At 35.1% G+C, this 16,405-nt stretch overlaps 1 protein-coding gene across 2 annotated transcripts; it reads left to right on the top strand.

The window, feature by feature from the left end:
• The first annotated feature begins 5,642 nt into the window (after positions 1-5,642).
• Positions 5,643-10,671, top strand: LOC140862499 (leucine-rich repeat receptor-like protein kinase PXC2). 2 transcript variants are annotated; one of them, XR_012143776.1, is made up of 3 exons: positions 5,643-7,499; positions 7,902-9,413; positions 10,569-10,671. XR_012143776.1 is itself a non-coding variant. In XM_073265529.1 (2 exons), the coding sequence occupies exons 1-2, from the start codon at positions 6,112-6,114 to the stop codon at positions 9,355-9,357; spliced, it is 2,844 nt and encodes a 947-aa protein (XP_073121630.1). In that variant the 5' UTR covers positions 5,643-6,111; the 3' UTR covers positions 9,358-9,545. The 2 variants fall into 2 exon arrangements, 1 of the variants encoding a protein (XP_073121630.1); XM_073265529.1 differs by lacking the exon at positions 10,569-10,671 and having other exon boundaries at positions 7,902-9,545.
• Positions 10,672-16,405: the final 5,734 nt, after the last annotated feature.

Below are 16,405 nucleotides of genomic sequence, written 5' to 3'. Positions count from 1 at the left end.
TATTGAAGGAACACTGTGAGCCACAATAACTGTATATACGCATGAATGTCATTATTATATATTATTATTTTTATTGTTTTCGTTATTATGTTCACACCTGTATTCCTATTTTTGTCGTATTCCGTGTTTTCCTTATAAAATCACTTAACTATCTCTATATTTTTGCAGAAAAGAAAAGAAAAAAACATGGCAGGATCTGCTTCACAAAAATTGAAAAATATTTGTGTATTTTGTGGTTCTAATACTGAAAAGAGTAAAATATTTGTTGATGCAACAATTAATCTTGGAAACAAGTTAGCAGAGAGAAAAATTCACTTGGTATACGGAGGAGGCAATATTGGGTTAATGGGATCTATTTCAACAGCAGCTCATCTTGGAGGTAGTCAGGTTTTGGGTATTATTCCTACAGCTTTAGCTGAAGGAAATATTACAGGTGTTACGGTTGGGGAAGAGTTGAACGTTTCATCAATGTACGAGAGAATAACTAAAATGATAGAAAATTTTGATTTTTTTATTGCCTTACCTGGTGGTTTTGGTACTTTAGAAGAAATTTTTCAAGTTGTTTTTTGGGCACAACTTAATATTCATAATAAACATGTTGGCTTGTTGCATATCAATAACTATTATGATGGTTTGTTGACTTTTCTTGATATAGCTGTGGAACAAAATTTTATTTCAGAAAATACACGAAGGATGCTCATCTCTGCTTCGAATGAAGACCAATTAATTGATGATCTCCAAGCTTTTGTTCATCAACCTGATTCGGCTATAACAAATATCAATTGGTTTCAACCAACCAGTAAGAAAAGGAAACTGGATTATTGATTCAACATGTCACGAAATGGTTTGTGTTTGTTCCTCATCTTCAATAAATTCCAGGTGATATCTCTTTCATCATGTACTCTTTATTTTTCTTAAAAAAATTAAAAACAATGTCATATTCAGGTTTGGGGGAGGGTTTATCCTTAAAAAAAAAAATTAAAATTTTAAAAATAAAAAAAATATTCCTATAATAATATTTATTTTTCCTTTTTCAATGGCAGAGTAAGAAGTCAAAAACTCCTGACACGCATTAATTTTTATTTATCATATTATCACAATAGATTAGATTTTAATATTCCGTATATATTTAAATTGCAAACTACTAAGAAATGAAGTCTTTTGTATATATGTTTGTTTACACTTCTTTTGATCAATTTAATAGAAAATATATAATTGATTGGATATAAGTTATAAATAATATATAATTGTGTGTTTTCAAATAACATATTTTCTAAAACTTTTATGAATATATAATTAAAGTGATATAGATTGAATGAATAATAACATGTATAATTGAAGGAATTAATTTGTAAAAGTGCAATATATACTCACATAAATTTTGTGAGTGAGAGATGAGAATTGAGAAAATAACTTATAAGTTTTTATTGATTATTAAGAAATGGTTGATTACTAGATTAAACTCATTTTGGAAAAAAAAAATAAAAAAAAATAAAAATTTGTGCATATAAAAATTGGCTGCAAAGTTATTTGAAGTTTGATTGTAAAGATGTAGAGTATTAATATCTCTACTATAATTATCAATCTAATAGATTTACCTCATAAAAAAATAAACAAATAAATAAACTTTGAAAAAAAATGTTACTTTTTCAAAGTTTATTGGAGGTATTTGGTTATGTAAAAACAATTTTGCAGCCAACAAAAAAAAATAGAAAAAAGAAAAAAAAATTGAAAAAAAAATAAAATAAAAAAATAAAATGGGTTTATTCTTTGTAAATTATCCTATTTTATTTTCAATATTAGGTTATTTGATTGTCTGCTTTACTAGCCATTTTCAATGTGTGTATAATTTTCTTCCAACTCCATGAGTGAAAACAGCTATATATGAAATATCATAACTCGAGAGAATATGGAGTTGAGACTTTTACATTAATATTCCTGATGATATACATGTTATGAAAATGATTTCTATTATCATTTTGATTATATTATTCTCAAAGTTTTTAGAAAATATTTATATAAAAAATTATATATATTTAATATTTTGATATTGTGTGAAATATATATGTATAATCCATCCAATTATATATTAATATATTAGTTGATAACAAGATTTATAAATAAACATATGATCTCCTTACAAGTATGTTTTAAAATGTTAAAGTTTGCAAATTTGAATATATATATTAAGGAATACAAATCTAACTTGTGATTTTATGATATTTTATTACTAAGGGACTAGTAATTAACCGATTTGGGGGTGTGATGAAACTTAAAATTTGTAATTATTTATATGTTAAAAAGTTTGTTTTAAAATTAAAGTTTCATTAAAATTATGAAGTTGTATTATTTTAGTGTTATGTGTTTATATTTAAATATTTTACATCTACACAAAATATCCTACGTGTTCTATGTTGAATGGAAAGGCTGAATCGATGGTCTAAGACATCAAACATGTCAATTAAAGTTGGGTCATGATATTGACAATCAAGGAGACAAACACCCACCAACTTTACTATTTCATATTTAATGAGCCTTGGACTCTTGCTCTCATTTGGCCTATAAATAGATGTGTTGTATAAGCTTTGTAATATGCAAAAGTGTAGAGAAATTCCTCACTTGTAAAATAAATATTGTGTGTGTACGTAAGAATAAGAGTTTGAGTGTGCATATTTCTCCAAGTTTAAGTATGAAATTTCTTTTATCCTTACTCTTGAGTCTTATGTTCATGGCAAGCTAAATTCTTTTATGTCAAGGTGAAAAGGTTTTATTGTTGGTCAAGTAAGATTGTTTATATTTTGTATATTCTTTCCTTTTCTATTTTTATTTTTATTAATTGATCTTTATTTGTAGGTATAATTTGGATGATTTATTGTTGTCTATTTACATCAAATACTTGGTACCTTGAATGTGGTTACCTTGATTTGTTGTATAATATGATACAATAAATACTACAATAATTATATACTATAAATATATGTATCAATTTATAATAAAGTCATATATATTATTTAGACAATAGCGTGGCTCTGCCGGTTATTCTAAATAATATATTGTGATTTGATCTAACATTTACTTTTTCGCAACTAACATTTACTTTCTCTCATCTAACATTTACTTTTCCGCAACTAACATTTACTTTTCTGCAACTAACATTTACTTTCTCGCATCTAACATTTACTTTCTCGCACCTAACATAAAACAAAAGTCATATATTTTATTTAGACGATAGCATAGCTCTGCCGGTTGTTCTAAATAAAATAAGGTGATTTGATCTAAAATTTAATTATATGTCAATTTATATTTATGCACTTATATATATATTATGGGTACCATATATTAATTATCGGTTAATCTGATATTAATATAGTGGGAACTATATTATATGATATATTTGTTTAAATATTTAATTATTATTTTATGTTTATATTTATGCATCTATATATATATTATGGGTAATATGTATTAAATATCGGTTAATCTGATATTAATATAGTGGAAACTATATTATATGATATATTTGTTTAAATATTTCATTGTTCTTTTATTTTATTCTTATTTTAGTTTTTTTTATTTATTTTTGTTAAGCAATCTTAAATAAACCAACAATGAACCTTTGAAGCCTTGACAATTTTATAATTTGTGTATTTGAAGATTATAATAATATTTTCATCTATAATATATCATTGCTAAAATTAAACTTACTGCATCCTCTCCGTGGATCGATCTCGTACTCACGAGTATATTATTTGCAGACAACCTACACTTGGGTGAATTACAATTTAAGTTGTAGCATATATCCCAGGAACTGATGACTCGATCAACTCCTGAATCAGGTCCACGAACAAAAATCTAAACCCTCTGATAGACTGCACTAGAAAGTCTATCAGAAGTTCTACGATGAGAATTAACAGATTTGATCTGTTAAACCAGACTGCAATTTCAAAAATTGCAGACTGGAATTTTCGAACACAGAAGAGGAAAGGGGCGACCGAAAACCCTAGGGAGAGAGCTCTCTAGGTTTTGAAAATTATGAGTTGTTCTATGTAATTTCTGTACTGTAATAACTTATTTATAACATGAGCTGCTAACAGCTTAGGGCCCATTAGTCATAAGTTCAAGCCTGACAAGCAAAGCCCGCATGTTAAGAAATTAATATAAAATTCATCGTGACTTAAATTGACAAACCAATTTTACCAATATGTACAGAAACCTTTTCTGTACATTTTAAAGTCAAGATTAATTTTCTGAATCCGAATTCAGTGGTTTTCAAAAATGGCATTCCTGTGTCATTTTAGGAAATCTCACTACCTCTACTCATTAATAAGAAGTCCTACTTCTCATTCGCTAAATTTAACTTATTAAATTTAATTATCTCAAAGGGGATTAGAAATCTATTACTTGTGTAACCCTCAATGGTACAGGGATACAACTAGCTGTGGGGCCACAACTCCTTTGTGTCTCGGAACAACAATTTCCGACTTGCCCATCGAATCATGATAAGAGCGCCTAGCAACATCGCCTCATGATTTCCTAGGTATCACTGATAGTGCCTGCAAGAACCAGTGGATTTTGGTTAGCGTACAGTACGGTCCCTTCATCCATATATCCCGATCGAATCAACAACCATTGGTATATCGAGAGTCGTTCGAGATTCGATAACTATGCAATACTTCTTGAAGATCAAATAGTGACATCGCATGTGCAACTAGGAAACCAAGTAACCTAAAGCACATCATGTACTCTGGCAAGAGATTTGTCACACTAATATCTCCTCAGATCGCATAGGATATCCATACTCGCAAGCGTATGGTGAATCCTTGACAACAAAGCATTGACTCCTATATGTGTTGTAACTGTACCCAATCTCGACACCTGATGACCCTCATAGAGTTGGTAAACGAGTCAAAGTACAGTACTAGCATATAGAGTCTCCATGATGTTTCAAGTAGTAAGGACTAATGATGTACAACCAAAACCATGGACTTTTTCACTCAATTAGTGAAAACCACTTGGAAAGTCCGAATAGGGTAGTTCGATCATTCATCCAATGAATATCCATTTGCATGCTTCGAACATCTCTATGTTTCATACCAATGAAACGTGGTACTCGACACCGCAAATGCTAGTCTCAATCTTGAGCGATCCTTATCCTTATTGCGGACGGCTCAATTGACTAGGAACTGGTTTAGAATATACAGTGATTATAAGATGTGTTTCATGATAGTCATCGATATCCACTATCGCATCTTGCATGCACTTTAGTATATTCAATGTTTTTATCTAAATATCGTATAGTACGCCACAACATAACACCACAACATAACAATATGATAAAAGATAAAGTAAATGTCAATATAAAATGTAAATTATATTAAATAATGATTGTTTACAAATATAATCATAAAAATCCTTAGCTACAAATTGGCTAACAGACACCCACTCTTTCAAACTTCACCTTGTCGCTTGCTCACGCCACCCCAAGTTTGTTGTTATCTCTTTAGCCACCCTGTATCTTCATTCTTTTCCTCGACTTTGGGACAATTTTTGGGAGGTTTTGGGAGTGTTTTGGGACAGTGTGTCTTCTTATAAGGTTATAAAATGTAAATTATATTAAACAAATATTATTTACAAATAAAATCGTAGAGGCCTTTAGCCACAAATTGGCTAACAAACACCCACTCTTTCTAAACTTCACCTTGTCGCTTGCTCGCGCCACCCCAAGTTTGTTGTTATCGCTTTAGCCACCCTGTATCTTCATTCTTTCCTCGACTTTGGGACAATTTTTGGGAGGTTTTGGGAGTGTCTTGGGACAGTGTGTCTTCTTATAAGCTGTTGTTAGCTTCCATTTTTCTGGGTTAGCTTCCATTTTCTATCAGGTCGTTTTCCAGTTGTTAAGAGTCAAATCTCTTGAATTATGCGTGTGTGAGTACGAAGGTGTTGAGAATGATTGCTTCTCGAGGCGTTAGAATGCTATTAAAAATCTGAGTCGTTTCAGCTGTATTTCGCAGTTAATAGGGCTCTGCTTTTCTCGGAAAAAGGAAACAAGTACAAATAGTGTTTGTTGGATTTGTTTCACCGAGAAATGCGGCGTTCCGTTGATTTTTTGAAATGAAGATCCTGGTCCATGTTTTATTTTTCCTTTGTTTATCACCATATTTGGTGAAATCTTTGAGCCCATCTTTGAATGATGATGTTCTGGGCTTGATTGTGTTCAAGGCTGATGTTTTAGATCCAAATGGGAAGTTGAATTCTTGGAATGAAGATGATGAGTATCCTTGTAAATGGGAAGGTGTTACGTGTAGTCCCAGATCCAATAGAGTGACGGAGCTTGTTCTGGATGGTTTTGGGCTCTCAGGAAGATTGGGCAGAGGCCTCCTTCAATTGCAGTATCTGCAAAAGCTCTCTCTTGCAAAAAACAATCTTACAGGAAGCTTAAGCCTCAGTTTAGCGCAGCTTTCTGATCTCAGAATCTTGGACTTGAGTGAGAATGCCTTATCCGGTTCAGTTTCGAGCGATTTCTTTGGCCAATGTGGGTCTTTGAGATCCATATCTCTGGCTAACAACCAGTTCTCAGACCAAATTCCGGATAGTTTAGCCTCGTGCGCAACACTTGTTTCGGTGAACTTTTCGGGCAATCGGTTTTTGGGTTTGCCACCTCAGGGTCTCTGGTCGTTGCCTGCGCTTACGACACTTGATTTGTCCGATAATATCTTGGAGGGTGAAATTCCAGAGGGTATTGAAGCTTTGACCAATTTGAGTGTTATAAGTCTGAGGAAGAATCAGTTTTCTGGTGTAGTTCCTGATGGATTTGGGAAGTGTTCACTGTTGAGGACTATGCATTTGAGTAAAAATTTACTTTCCGGGCCGCTTCCTAGCACAATGCAGAAGCTTAAACTGTGTACTGAAGTAGTTTTAAGCAGCAATACATTTACAGAAGTTGTACCTGAATGGATTGGAGAAATGAGTAGCCTTGAGGTGCTCGATATCTCCGAAAATAACTTTACTGGCCAAATCCCGGATTCTATAGGAAAGCTTCAGTTTTTGAAGATTCTGAATGTGTCCAAGAATGCTCTATCTGGGAGCTTGCCTGAAGCTGTAAGCAGCTGCGTGAACCTTCTAGCTTTTGATGTTAGTAGTAATACATTAATGGGGAATCTTCCTTCGTGGGTATTCAATCTTGGTTTAGAGCAACTTCTAATTTCTAATAACAGATTTAGTGGAGACATTGGTAGTGTTTTGTCTTCACCAACCGAAATTTCTCGAAAAAATCTGGTGACTTTAGATGTTTCCCAAAATGATCTATCTGGTGAAATTCCATATGCTATTGGGGATTTAGCCAGCTTGCAGTTCTTGAATATTGCGAGGAACGCATTCTGCGGTGGCATTCCTGTTAATATTGGAGGATTGAAGATGCTACGAGTTCTGGATTTGAGCGAAAATCAGTTTAATGGTAGCATTCCTAACACAATCGGGAATTGCTCTTCTCTAATGTTTTTGTAAGTTTTCTGCACGATCTTGGAACTTTTTCAATATTAAAACCATAGGCTTCTTTGTCTTTCTTTCTGTTTAGCATTCTTTGCGGTACTAATCCATAATCTCATGTATAGTTAAAAGTTTTGAGTATTTAAGTCAATTTCATTTCTGATTCCAGCGTTTTATTTCCAGGCTTGTTGCATCATTTGCTTCATGCATGCTAACTCAAAAATATTCTTGGCATTTGCCATCTTGGTTCCTTTTGGGATTGAAAAATGTTGGACTGGTACATTTTTTTATAGATCATTAATGGTTTCTATGTGCTACTGTCATATCTCTAATTGCAAATCAAATCTTTCGGTGAGGACGGCAATGTGTATGTAGTGTTTGTTGAATTATTTTGCGGTTTTGACCAAATTTATCAGGTCTTTTGCTCATAATGAAGTAACTGGCATGGTTCCTGCATCTCTTTCAAATCTTGTTTACCTACAAATTGTCGATCTATCCTACAATGAGCTGACAGGCAATCTGCCGAAGCAGCTGGCAGATCTTGTGCATCTTCAGTCATTTGACGTCGCACACAACCAGCTACAAGGCGAACTTCCTGCTGGTGGGTTTTTCAACACTATTTCACCCTCTTCTGTGTCTGGAAATCCAGCACTTTGTGGGGCCACAGTTGGTAGAAGTTGCTCTGCGGTCATGCCTAAACCAATTGTGCTCAATCCCAACTCTACCGATGACACACCTGGAACCATCCCTCAAAGTTTTACTCGTAGGAAGAACATCCTTAGCATTTCGGCTCTAGTTGCTATTGGTGCAGCTGCTGCAATTGTGATAGGTGTAATTGCTATAACTGTACTTAATCTTCATGTACGTGCTTCTGCGTCTCGCTCTGCCGTAGCTCTTGCTTTTTCCGGTGGTGATGACTTTAGCCAATCTTCATCTACAGATGGTGATTCTGGGAAGCTCGTTATGTTTTCTGGTGATCCAGATTTTAGTATTGGGACACATTCTTTACTCAATAAAGATTGCGAACTTGGTAGAGGGGGGTTCGGAGCCGTCTACCAGACAACTCTTAAAAATGGGCTGTCAGTAGCCATCAAGAAACTCACTGTATCAAGTCTGGTCAAGTCCCAAGACGATTTCGAGAAGGAAGTTAGAAAACTTGGGAAGATTCGCCATGGCAATCTTGTGGCACTCAATGGCTATTACTGGACGCCATCGCTACAACTACTCATATATGAGTTTGTCTCTGGTGGGAATCTGTACAAGCATCTGCATGAATCGTCTGCTGGAAAATACCCCAATTGGAACAATAGATTCAACATTCTTCTCGGTGTGGCTAAAGGGTTGTCGCATTTGCATGAAAGGAATGTCATCCACTACAATGTAAAATCGAGCAATATACTAATCGACAGCTCTGGCGAGCCAAAGGTTGCAGACTATGGTTTAGCAAGGCTTCTACCATTATTAGATCGGTATGTTTTGAGCAGTAAGATTCAAAGTGCACTTGGTTACATGGCACCCGAATTTTCATGCAAAAATTTCAAGATAACCGAAAAATGTGACCTGTATGCGTTTGGTGTGCTGGTTCTGGAGATAGTCACAGGAAGAAGACCGGTTGAATACATGGAGGATGATGTTGTAGTGCTTTGTGATATGGTTCGAGGGGCACTGGAAGGAGGAAGCATTGAGGAATGTGTTGATGCGAGGCTAGAGGGGAAGTTTCCATTGGAAGAGGCGATTCCATTGTTGAAGTTGGGCTTGATTTGCACATCACAAGTGCCTTCAAATAGGCCTGACATGGCAGAAGTGGTGAAAATATTGGAGCTTGTTAGACGTCCTTCGGAAATCCCTGATGATTCCGCAGATCTCTGCTGATTCACTAGATGTTAAGACAAGGCAACGACGATGGCCATTCGGTGAAGAAGAATCCGGTTAGTTTTTCTTGAAAGAAGTGTTGTTTTTGCTACTCAAAACAATTTTTTGGATCGATTGGTTTAAGTTTATGAAATGTATTCGTTATATGCTTGGTTATCGGATTTGTTCACTTCGAAAATCTGTTATTACTTCGGCTGATTCTTGAGTCTTTACTGCAGTTATTTGTACTGTAGTTGCGTATGAGACTACGAGTGTCTCGTAAGGGGTTATTTGAAGCGACACATCTGCTTCATTCTTTGCTAGTTTAATGGGCATAAATTTAGTAGTACCCATTTCACTTTTAATCCTTCGGCAAAGGGATTGTTTTATCGATTAAAAAATACAATATACTAAAATCATATTTAGTTAAATTTATTATATATAATAAGTGGTTTAGACTTAATAATATATATTAGTGATCGGGATACACGCAATGCGTGTGTGAAATGATTAAAGTTTAATATATATTTTAATACGATATGATAACGTTTTTATAATTAAAATATTATGTGTGATGTGTACTCATATTAAATACATCGGTGTACTACACAATTTTTTTGAGAATAATAACTATATTGCTATCAATATCACCAACAATAAAAGATTTAAATTGAATATCCATCGATATTTTAAAAAAAATATCGAAATAATATAATATTCATATAATAGCCCGATTTCATTTTACAAGATTAACTGATTTTAAACATGTTAGAGAATGACATATAATTTTAAAAGTGTCAAAACATGTTTAAGGAGTCCCTATTTGGTAAAATGAGGTGTAAAATCAGATCCGAAACGTCCAAAAATTGTAAGAAAGGTCCCGAGGGTCTCAAAACCAACCAAAAACAGCCAAACGAGTTCGGAAGGACCAGACCAAAACGTTGCGTCCGAACTCGAACGGACGCAACGATCCGGTGCACGAACGTTGCGTCCGTTCTGCTGGCAGGACAGATGTCAACAAGATCATTACATGTGGTGGGACAGTGCAGAACGTTGCTTCCGTTCATCGTCTATAAATATGAGCGAGATTTGCTCATTTTCAGACGTTCAGAATCCTCTCCTTCACCTATATGGCTCTATTTTAGGGTCTTTTGGGTACTCTTACTTTAGAGTTGGAGTAGGAAGTTTAAATTTTAGTATAGTCAGACAGTGTCTGACACAGTAGCGGACAGTGTCCGCAGTGGCAGCCAGGCGGCGGAGCTCTGGCGAGGCGTCTAGAGGTCGTAGCGAGGCTATGCCCAGGCTCTGTGGCATGCGACATCAGCGGGCTGACGACGGACGAAGGTATCACTTTGGTTCCCTATAGTAAATAGGGAGTAGACTATAATTTAATTAAGGCTTTTAGAGCCTAGTAGGTGATGTTGACATGCAAGGTAATGCATGTGTTATTTTTGTTGTAGTGATGCATGGTAGGCTTGGACCTAGAGGAAAAGCTTCTAGGATCTGCTTTAGTAAGGTACGGAAGTATTATTCGAGATATCCAGATTGAGTATGCATGTATTATGTGTTTGCATGGATTATGTGATGCATGTTTTATATGTCTTTATATACAGCATGTCACGACTGTATGTTGCATACATGAGCATATTGAGCTATCTCTTTAGAGATGTCTATTAGTAGGGTTTTATCCTATCCTGTTAGTGGATGAACTTCCATCGATTTGAGTCCGGAAATCCACTGTTATTTCGGTATGGGAGCCACCTCCTGAAGCGATGGCACAGCGTGCTACATACCAGGGTCTGGTCTATTTTGAATCTGATTCTTGACCTCTAGTTAGTAGGCAATACACTTGCATTCATGTATACTCATACTCTCGTACTGAGCATGTTAGGCTCACTTTCGGTTATTTTCTGTTGGCTGGATGCCTTATTCCATGGGGCAGTTGCAGGTAGTTCTTCCGGAGACAGGGAGGTTAGGTGGTGACCAAGGCTGGTTAGCAGGGTTGACCACTAGGTTTTGCCTACCTGGTATTATTTTATTTTAAGTATCCGTAGTTATTCTGATTAATATTACTTTATTAATTACATGCTTAAGTTCTGATTAGTAGGTGACCATGGCGCGGGTCACTACAATTCACCTTCACATTGAAGCATGTTTTTCATCCCCTAATTTTCACTTGTTTACAAAAACTAATTATAAAAGTTTTAAATGTATCTCATTATATATAGAGATATAATATATTTATTTGAATAACTAGTCAGAACTTTTTTTCTTAATTGGATCAGGGATGACAACGAGACGAGTTTCGTCGGACCCGGGACCCACCAATAAAAAATTGAACCCGTACCCGGAACCCCCTATTACCCGCTCGCCCCGCTCAAAACCTGACGGTTGGAACCTCTGACCCGTTAACATTTAGTTTTTTTTTAAAAAAATATTTAATTATTATTTATGATATATATTATATCTACATAATTATATTTATATATATATAAATATATATATATATCTACTATTTTATAATAGTTGAGGGTATTAGAAAAACTGTTTTTTGGTGAGGCATGAACACCAAAATTTCTTTCCTATTTTGTCCTTTTCTGATGTAAATTTATACAAAACTTATACACTAAAAAAACTCAACTTCCATAAAAAAAAATATTTATGTATATATATATATATATATATATATATATATATTATGTTTCAAATACAACGCATGTACTGCGTCACTAGTATACATAATATATAATTAAATATAGACTTGTACATTTATTATTATGGACCTATATTGGGTTTTTTCACTGTTTATCGCAATGTTTTTGGAACCGAACCGGACCGATCGGTTCGATCAGTTCGACCGTAAACCAGTCGCTGATCCGGTCCGGAACGTGTTCAAGAATCGGAAAACCGGTCTAACCGGTCAGAACCGGTCAAAAACCAGAAAACCGGTTAAACCGATTGAACAGGTTTTTCGAATTTTTATTATTTTTTTGAAAATTTAAAATTTTTTATTTCTAAAACTTTAAATTTAATATTTATATATATATATATATATATATACATTATTATTTAGAATGTGTACTTCATTTAAAAAATTATTTTAATAATTATTGGCTTTTTTAAAATTAAATAATTTATTATTTAAATAATTTATAACGATATTTTGAATATATTTTACATATTTATTTAGCTTTCAAACTAGGGTTAATATATATATTTTTTGTCTATTTATATAATTTTTGAGTTTTTAAAATTCAAAATATATTATTTATTATATTAAATTATATAAAAACGATTTTCCGGTTCGACAGTCCGACCGGTTGAACCGTTTTTTTAGGTAGATCGGTTCGATCACCTGTTCGGTTATTAAAACATTGGTTTACCGTACAATCCATAATTTTTTTCTCGTCTAAGGTGGTTGTGTGGAGGTTCTATTTCTATCGCAGCGGTGTGACCTGCTAGGAAGACGTGACTGTAAGGTCCAAAAGTCCCCTAGTTCAATCACGATATAATTAATTAAGTTAATAGATATATTGCATGTTAGTTTAGAAAATTTAATTGTTATGTGTTATTATTTGAATTATGTTAATGCCTGAAATTTATGTGAATGTATGATTTTAAAGTTTTTCAGGTTGGTATTTAATTTCGGGTCGTAGGAACGAGCCAACCTTCGAACGAGTCAAGTAAAATATTTTAGCTAATATTTAAGTTGATGCAGTGTATTTTAATAGTGGGGAGAATAATGTTTTTAAAAGTTTTATTTATAAGTAATGGGCCGATTTAGGAGCCCATTAGTCACAAAATTATTGGCGTTCAATCTTTCAAGATTTCTCAAAAGAACGCTGCGTACATTCTCCTTCTCCAAACCCTCTTTCACGTGAGCATTGCATCAAGGGATCAAGAGTTTTTTTTTCTCGAGGCTAGATCGTTCCGCAGTCCAGGTTAAATCCAATCAAACGATTCAGGCAAGTTTTTACTGTTTTGAAACTCATTCAAGAGTATAAGTATTTTCAAGTAAACCCTATGAGATTGTTGATGATTTATGCATATTTATTGATGATTCATGAATATGTTGTTTAATTGTGAAACGTGAGGCGTTCCTCATGTTTCCGGTACAAGTTTGATGAGATGTAAGGGCATAGATATTTGAAATCCAAACTTTTTGGGTTGAGTGTGTTGGGTGTGAAATTTGATTCAAATCTTAGAGTTATGTTTTGAGGGGTGAGTTTTGAAGTATTATTTGAAGGTTTATTGAGGTTTTGAAGTGTTTTTCCTGAGGAAGATTGATCGTTTCAGAAATCCAAAAATCTGATTTTCGTGAACACTGGTTGCGTATTCGTAAATCTGCATAATTTTATTCGCAGTGTCCAGACCCTGGAAGGGGGTTCGAACACAGATCCGTGCATCGACATATTTATTTTAAAACAAATTTGGCTTATGCACGGACCTGGGCACGGGGTCCGTGCATCATCCATGTATGGGTTCGGAGGGAGGTCCGGACATAAGTCTGTGACTCGATGTAGTCGTAAGAAATTATTTTGAAAAATTAATGCACGGACCCTAGCACAGGGTCCGTGTCACGGCCGGATAAGGGTCCGGATCGCTTCGAATTATGAAAGTTTAAATCCTTTGTTTTTTAGTTCTAAAAGTTATGTTTATGATATTTAATGATGTCTTAAATAAATTTAGAAGGTTTTATGTAAAAGTTTTATGTTTTCAATGTCCGGGACGGACGGAACGACTCACACAAAACAATTAAGCTATGTATGGCATGATTATGTGAATTTCACATGAAAAATCATTGTCTCATAAAATATTTTGAAGGATTTATGCATGTAGTATCACGAGAAATTTTAAGAGCATGATTTTACGAGAAGTATGACAAAGGCATGATACGATTATGATACGATGAATGATTGGATGCATGAAAAATATTTTGATGACTTATGTGTCTTGTGATGATTATACGGGGTATGCACTTCGGGATGAGTTTCGGAGCGGCTATCCAAACATGACTCACGAGATGGTTATACGGGTATGCACTTCACAATGAGATCCGAAGCGTCTATCCAAATAATGAAATTTTACGGGCGTAATGCCATATTCTTGTTGATCAACAGGAAAATATGAATGACTCATTATAACGGTTGCCTCACTACTCATACTTCATCACCCCAAATATTTTTATGTTTTGGCTACATCAAAGTTATATTTATTGCATGAAAGCTTAAGTTAATGTTTTCTCTTTTAATGTTTACAAAGATCCTTTTTTTATGCTTTTCCTTGCTGAGTCTTTACACTCACTATACTTAAATGGTGTTGATAACGATGACGTTGATGCATTCATTGATTATTATGAGGGCGGACATGAAAAAGAGACAGGGGTCGGTCCAGTAGGTGATGCATGAGTGCGAAAGATTTATGAATGAAAGTTGTTCAAACCAATTTATGTTTTGATGGGAAAACAAGTTTTGAATTTTTAGTTGATGGCCATATTTGGCATAGTCTTTTAAATGTTTATTTCATTATTTATGCATTTTTTTATCCGCTTATTTAATAAAAAAGATGATGCTTGTAGTGACCCGTATCCAGAATTAACGATTAATAAATAATTAATCGTGTAATCATGTTTAGATTAAGTAAAACATGATTAAAGAAATTTCAAATGGGTTAACGTAGTCCAGAAATGGATTCAGGACACTCGAAAATGGTCGGGAAGGTTCCGAGGGTTCGGATGGTTCGGAGGCTCCGAACCGGGTTAGGAGGCTCCGAACCAAAGATCGGAGGATCGGAACGGGTTCGGAGGATCCGAACTCGGATCGGAGGCTCCGAAGATAATGCGTCATGGGTGACATCATTGATGGGACTTCGGAGGACCCGAAGTCAGGATCGGAGGCTTCGAACAGGAACGGAGGCTCCGAAGTCAGGAACGGGGGATCCGAACCAGTTCGAAGGATCCGAAGTCAAGTTCGGACGGCCCGAACTTCGCCTATAAATAGAGGTCCGAAATTTCATTTTCAACTCGCACCTCTCCTTTTTCTCTCTCAATTCCTAGGCCTTCTAACTCAGATCTAGGGATTCTAGACATCCTATTGGGAATTCAGAAGTGGCATAGCGATCCAGGCGTCGTAGCGGAGCTGTGGCCTAAGTTTTGAGGCAATTGTCATCAACGGGCTGACGACGGACGCAGGTATAGCTATGGTCTCCTTAAATTATTTAGGAGTATGCAATAGCTTAGTTAAGGCTTTTATAGCTTAATTATTGATGCATGCGTATTTGCATTGTAAAGTTGATATAGGCTTGGAACCTAGAGCGGGACTGCTAGAAACTGCCTGTAGTAAGGTACGTAAGTACAGACTGAGATAGCCAGCGGGTTTTGCATGCTTATATGTTGCATTTGTGTGTCATATTATTATGCAGCATGTGCATATCATATTGTGCCTGTCCATCTTGTGAGATGAGCCATGTAGGGCCGCTCAGCCCTGTCTGGACGGGTGATTGTTGGAGAACGCGGCGATCAGATCAATCAGGATTGATACCCGGTGCAGCGGTAGTTTAAAAATTTTATATGGAACGATTCCATAATGGGTATCAACCTTACAATTAAATTGTATGTGTAAAAATTAAATAACGATTATAAATTTTTACCTCCAATCTCGAAGCGAGATTATGGACACCAACAGATTGCTCTGCTCTTGTTGTATATCCCTGGAACTGATGGACGAACTGTTCTTCAATCAGGTCCACGAACGGATAATTAATCCCTCTGATAGATTGCACTAGAAAATCTATCAGAAGTTTCTACGAAGAGAATTAACGAATTTGATCCGTTAAACCAGACTGCAATTCAAAATTCACAGACTGGATTTTCCGAGCAGAGGGGAGAAGGGGGGCGGCCACTACTGAGAGAAAATAACTAGGTTTTTCGAAAATTGTGACCTGTTGTGTCTAATTTCTGTACTGCAATAACTTATTTATAATGTAGGCCGCTAACAGCTTAGGGCCCATTAGTCATAAGTTCAAGCCCGACAAGCAAAGCCCGCATGTTCAGAAATTAATATAAAATTCA

This window comes from Henckelia pumila, chromosome 4 (assembly GCF_033568475.1).
Source record: "Henckelia pumila isolate YLH828 chromosome 4, ASM3356847v2, whole genome shotgun sequence".
NCBI classification, from domain to species: Eukaryota; Viridiplantae; Streptophyta; class Magnoliopsida; order Lamiales; family Gesneriaceae; genus Henckelia; species Henckelia pumila.
This window is presented reverse-complemented; position numbering and strand designations above follow the sequence as displayed.

Coding starts and splice junctions, on each gene's coding strand:
- LOC140862499 (XM_073265529.1), top strand. CDS start 6,112: ATGAAGATCCTGGTCCATGTTTTATTTTTCCTTTGTTTATCACCATAT. Junction 7,500..7,901: donor TGCTCTTCTCTAATGTTTTT/GTAAGTTTTCTG, acceptor CAAATTTATCAG/GTCTTTTGCTCATAATGAAG.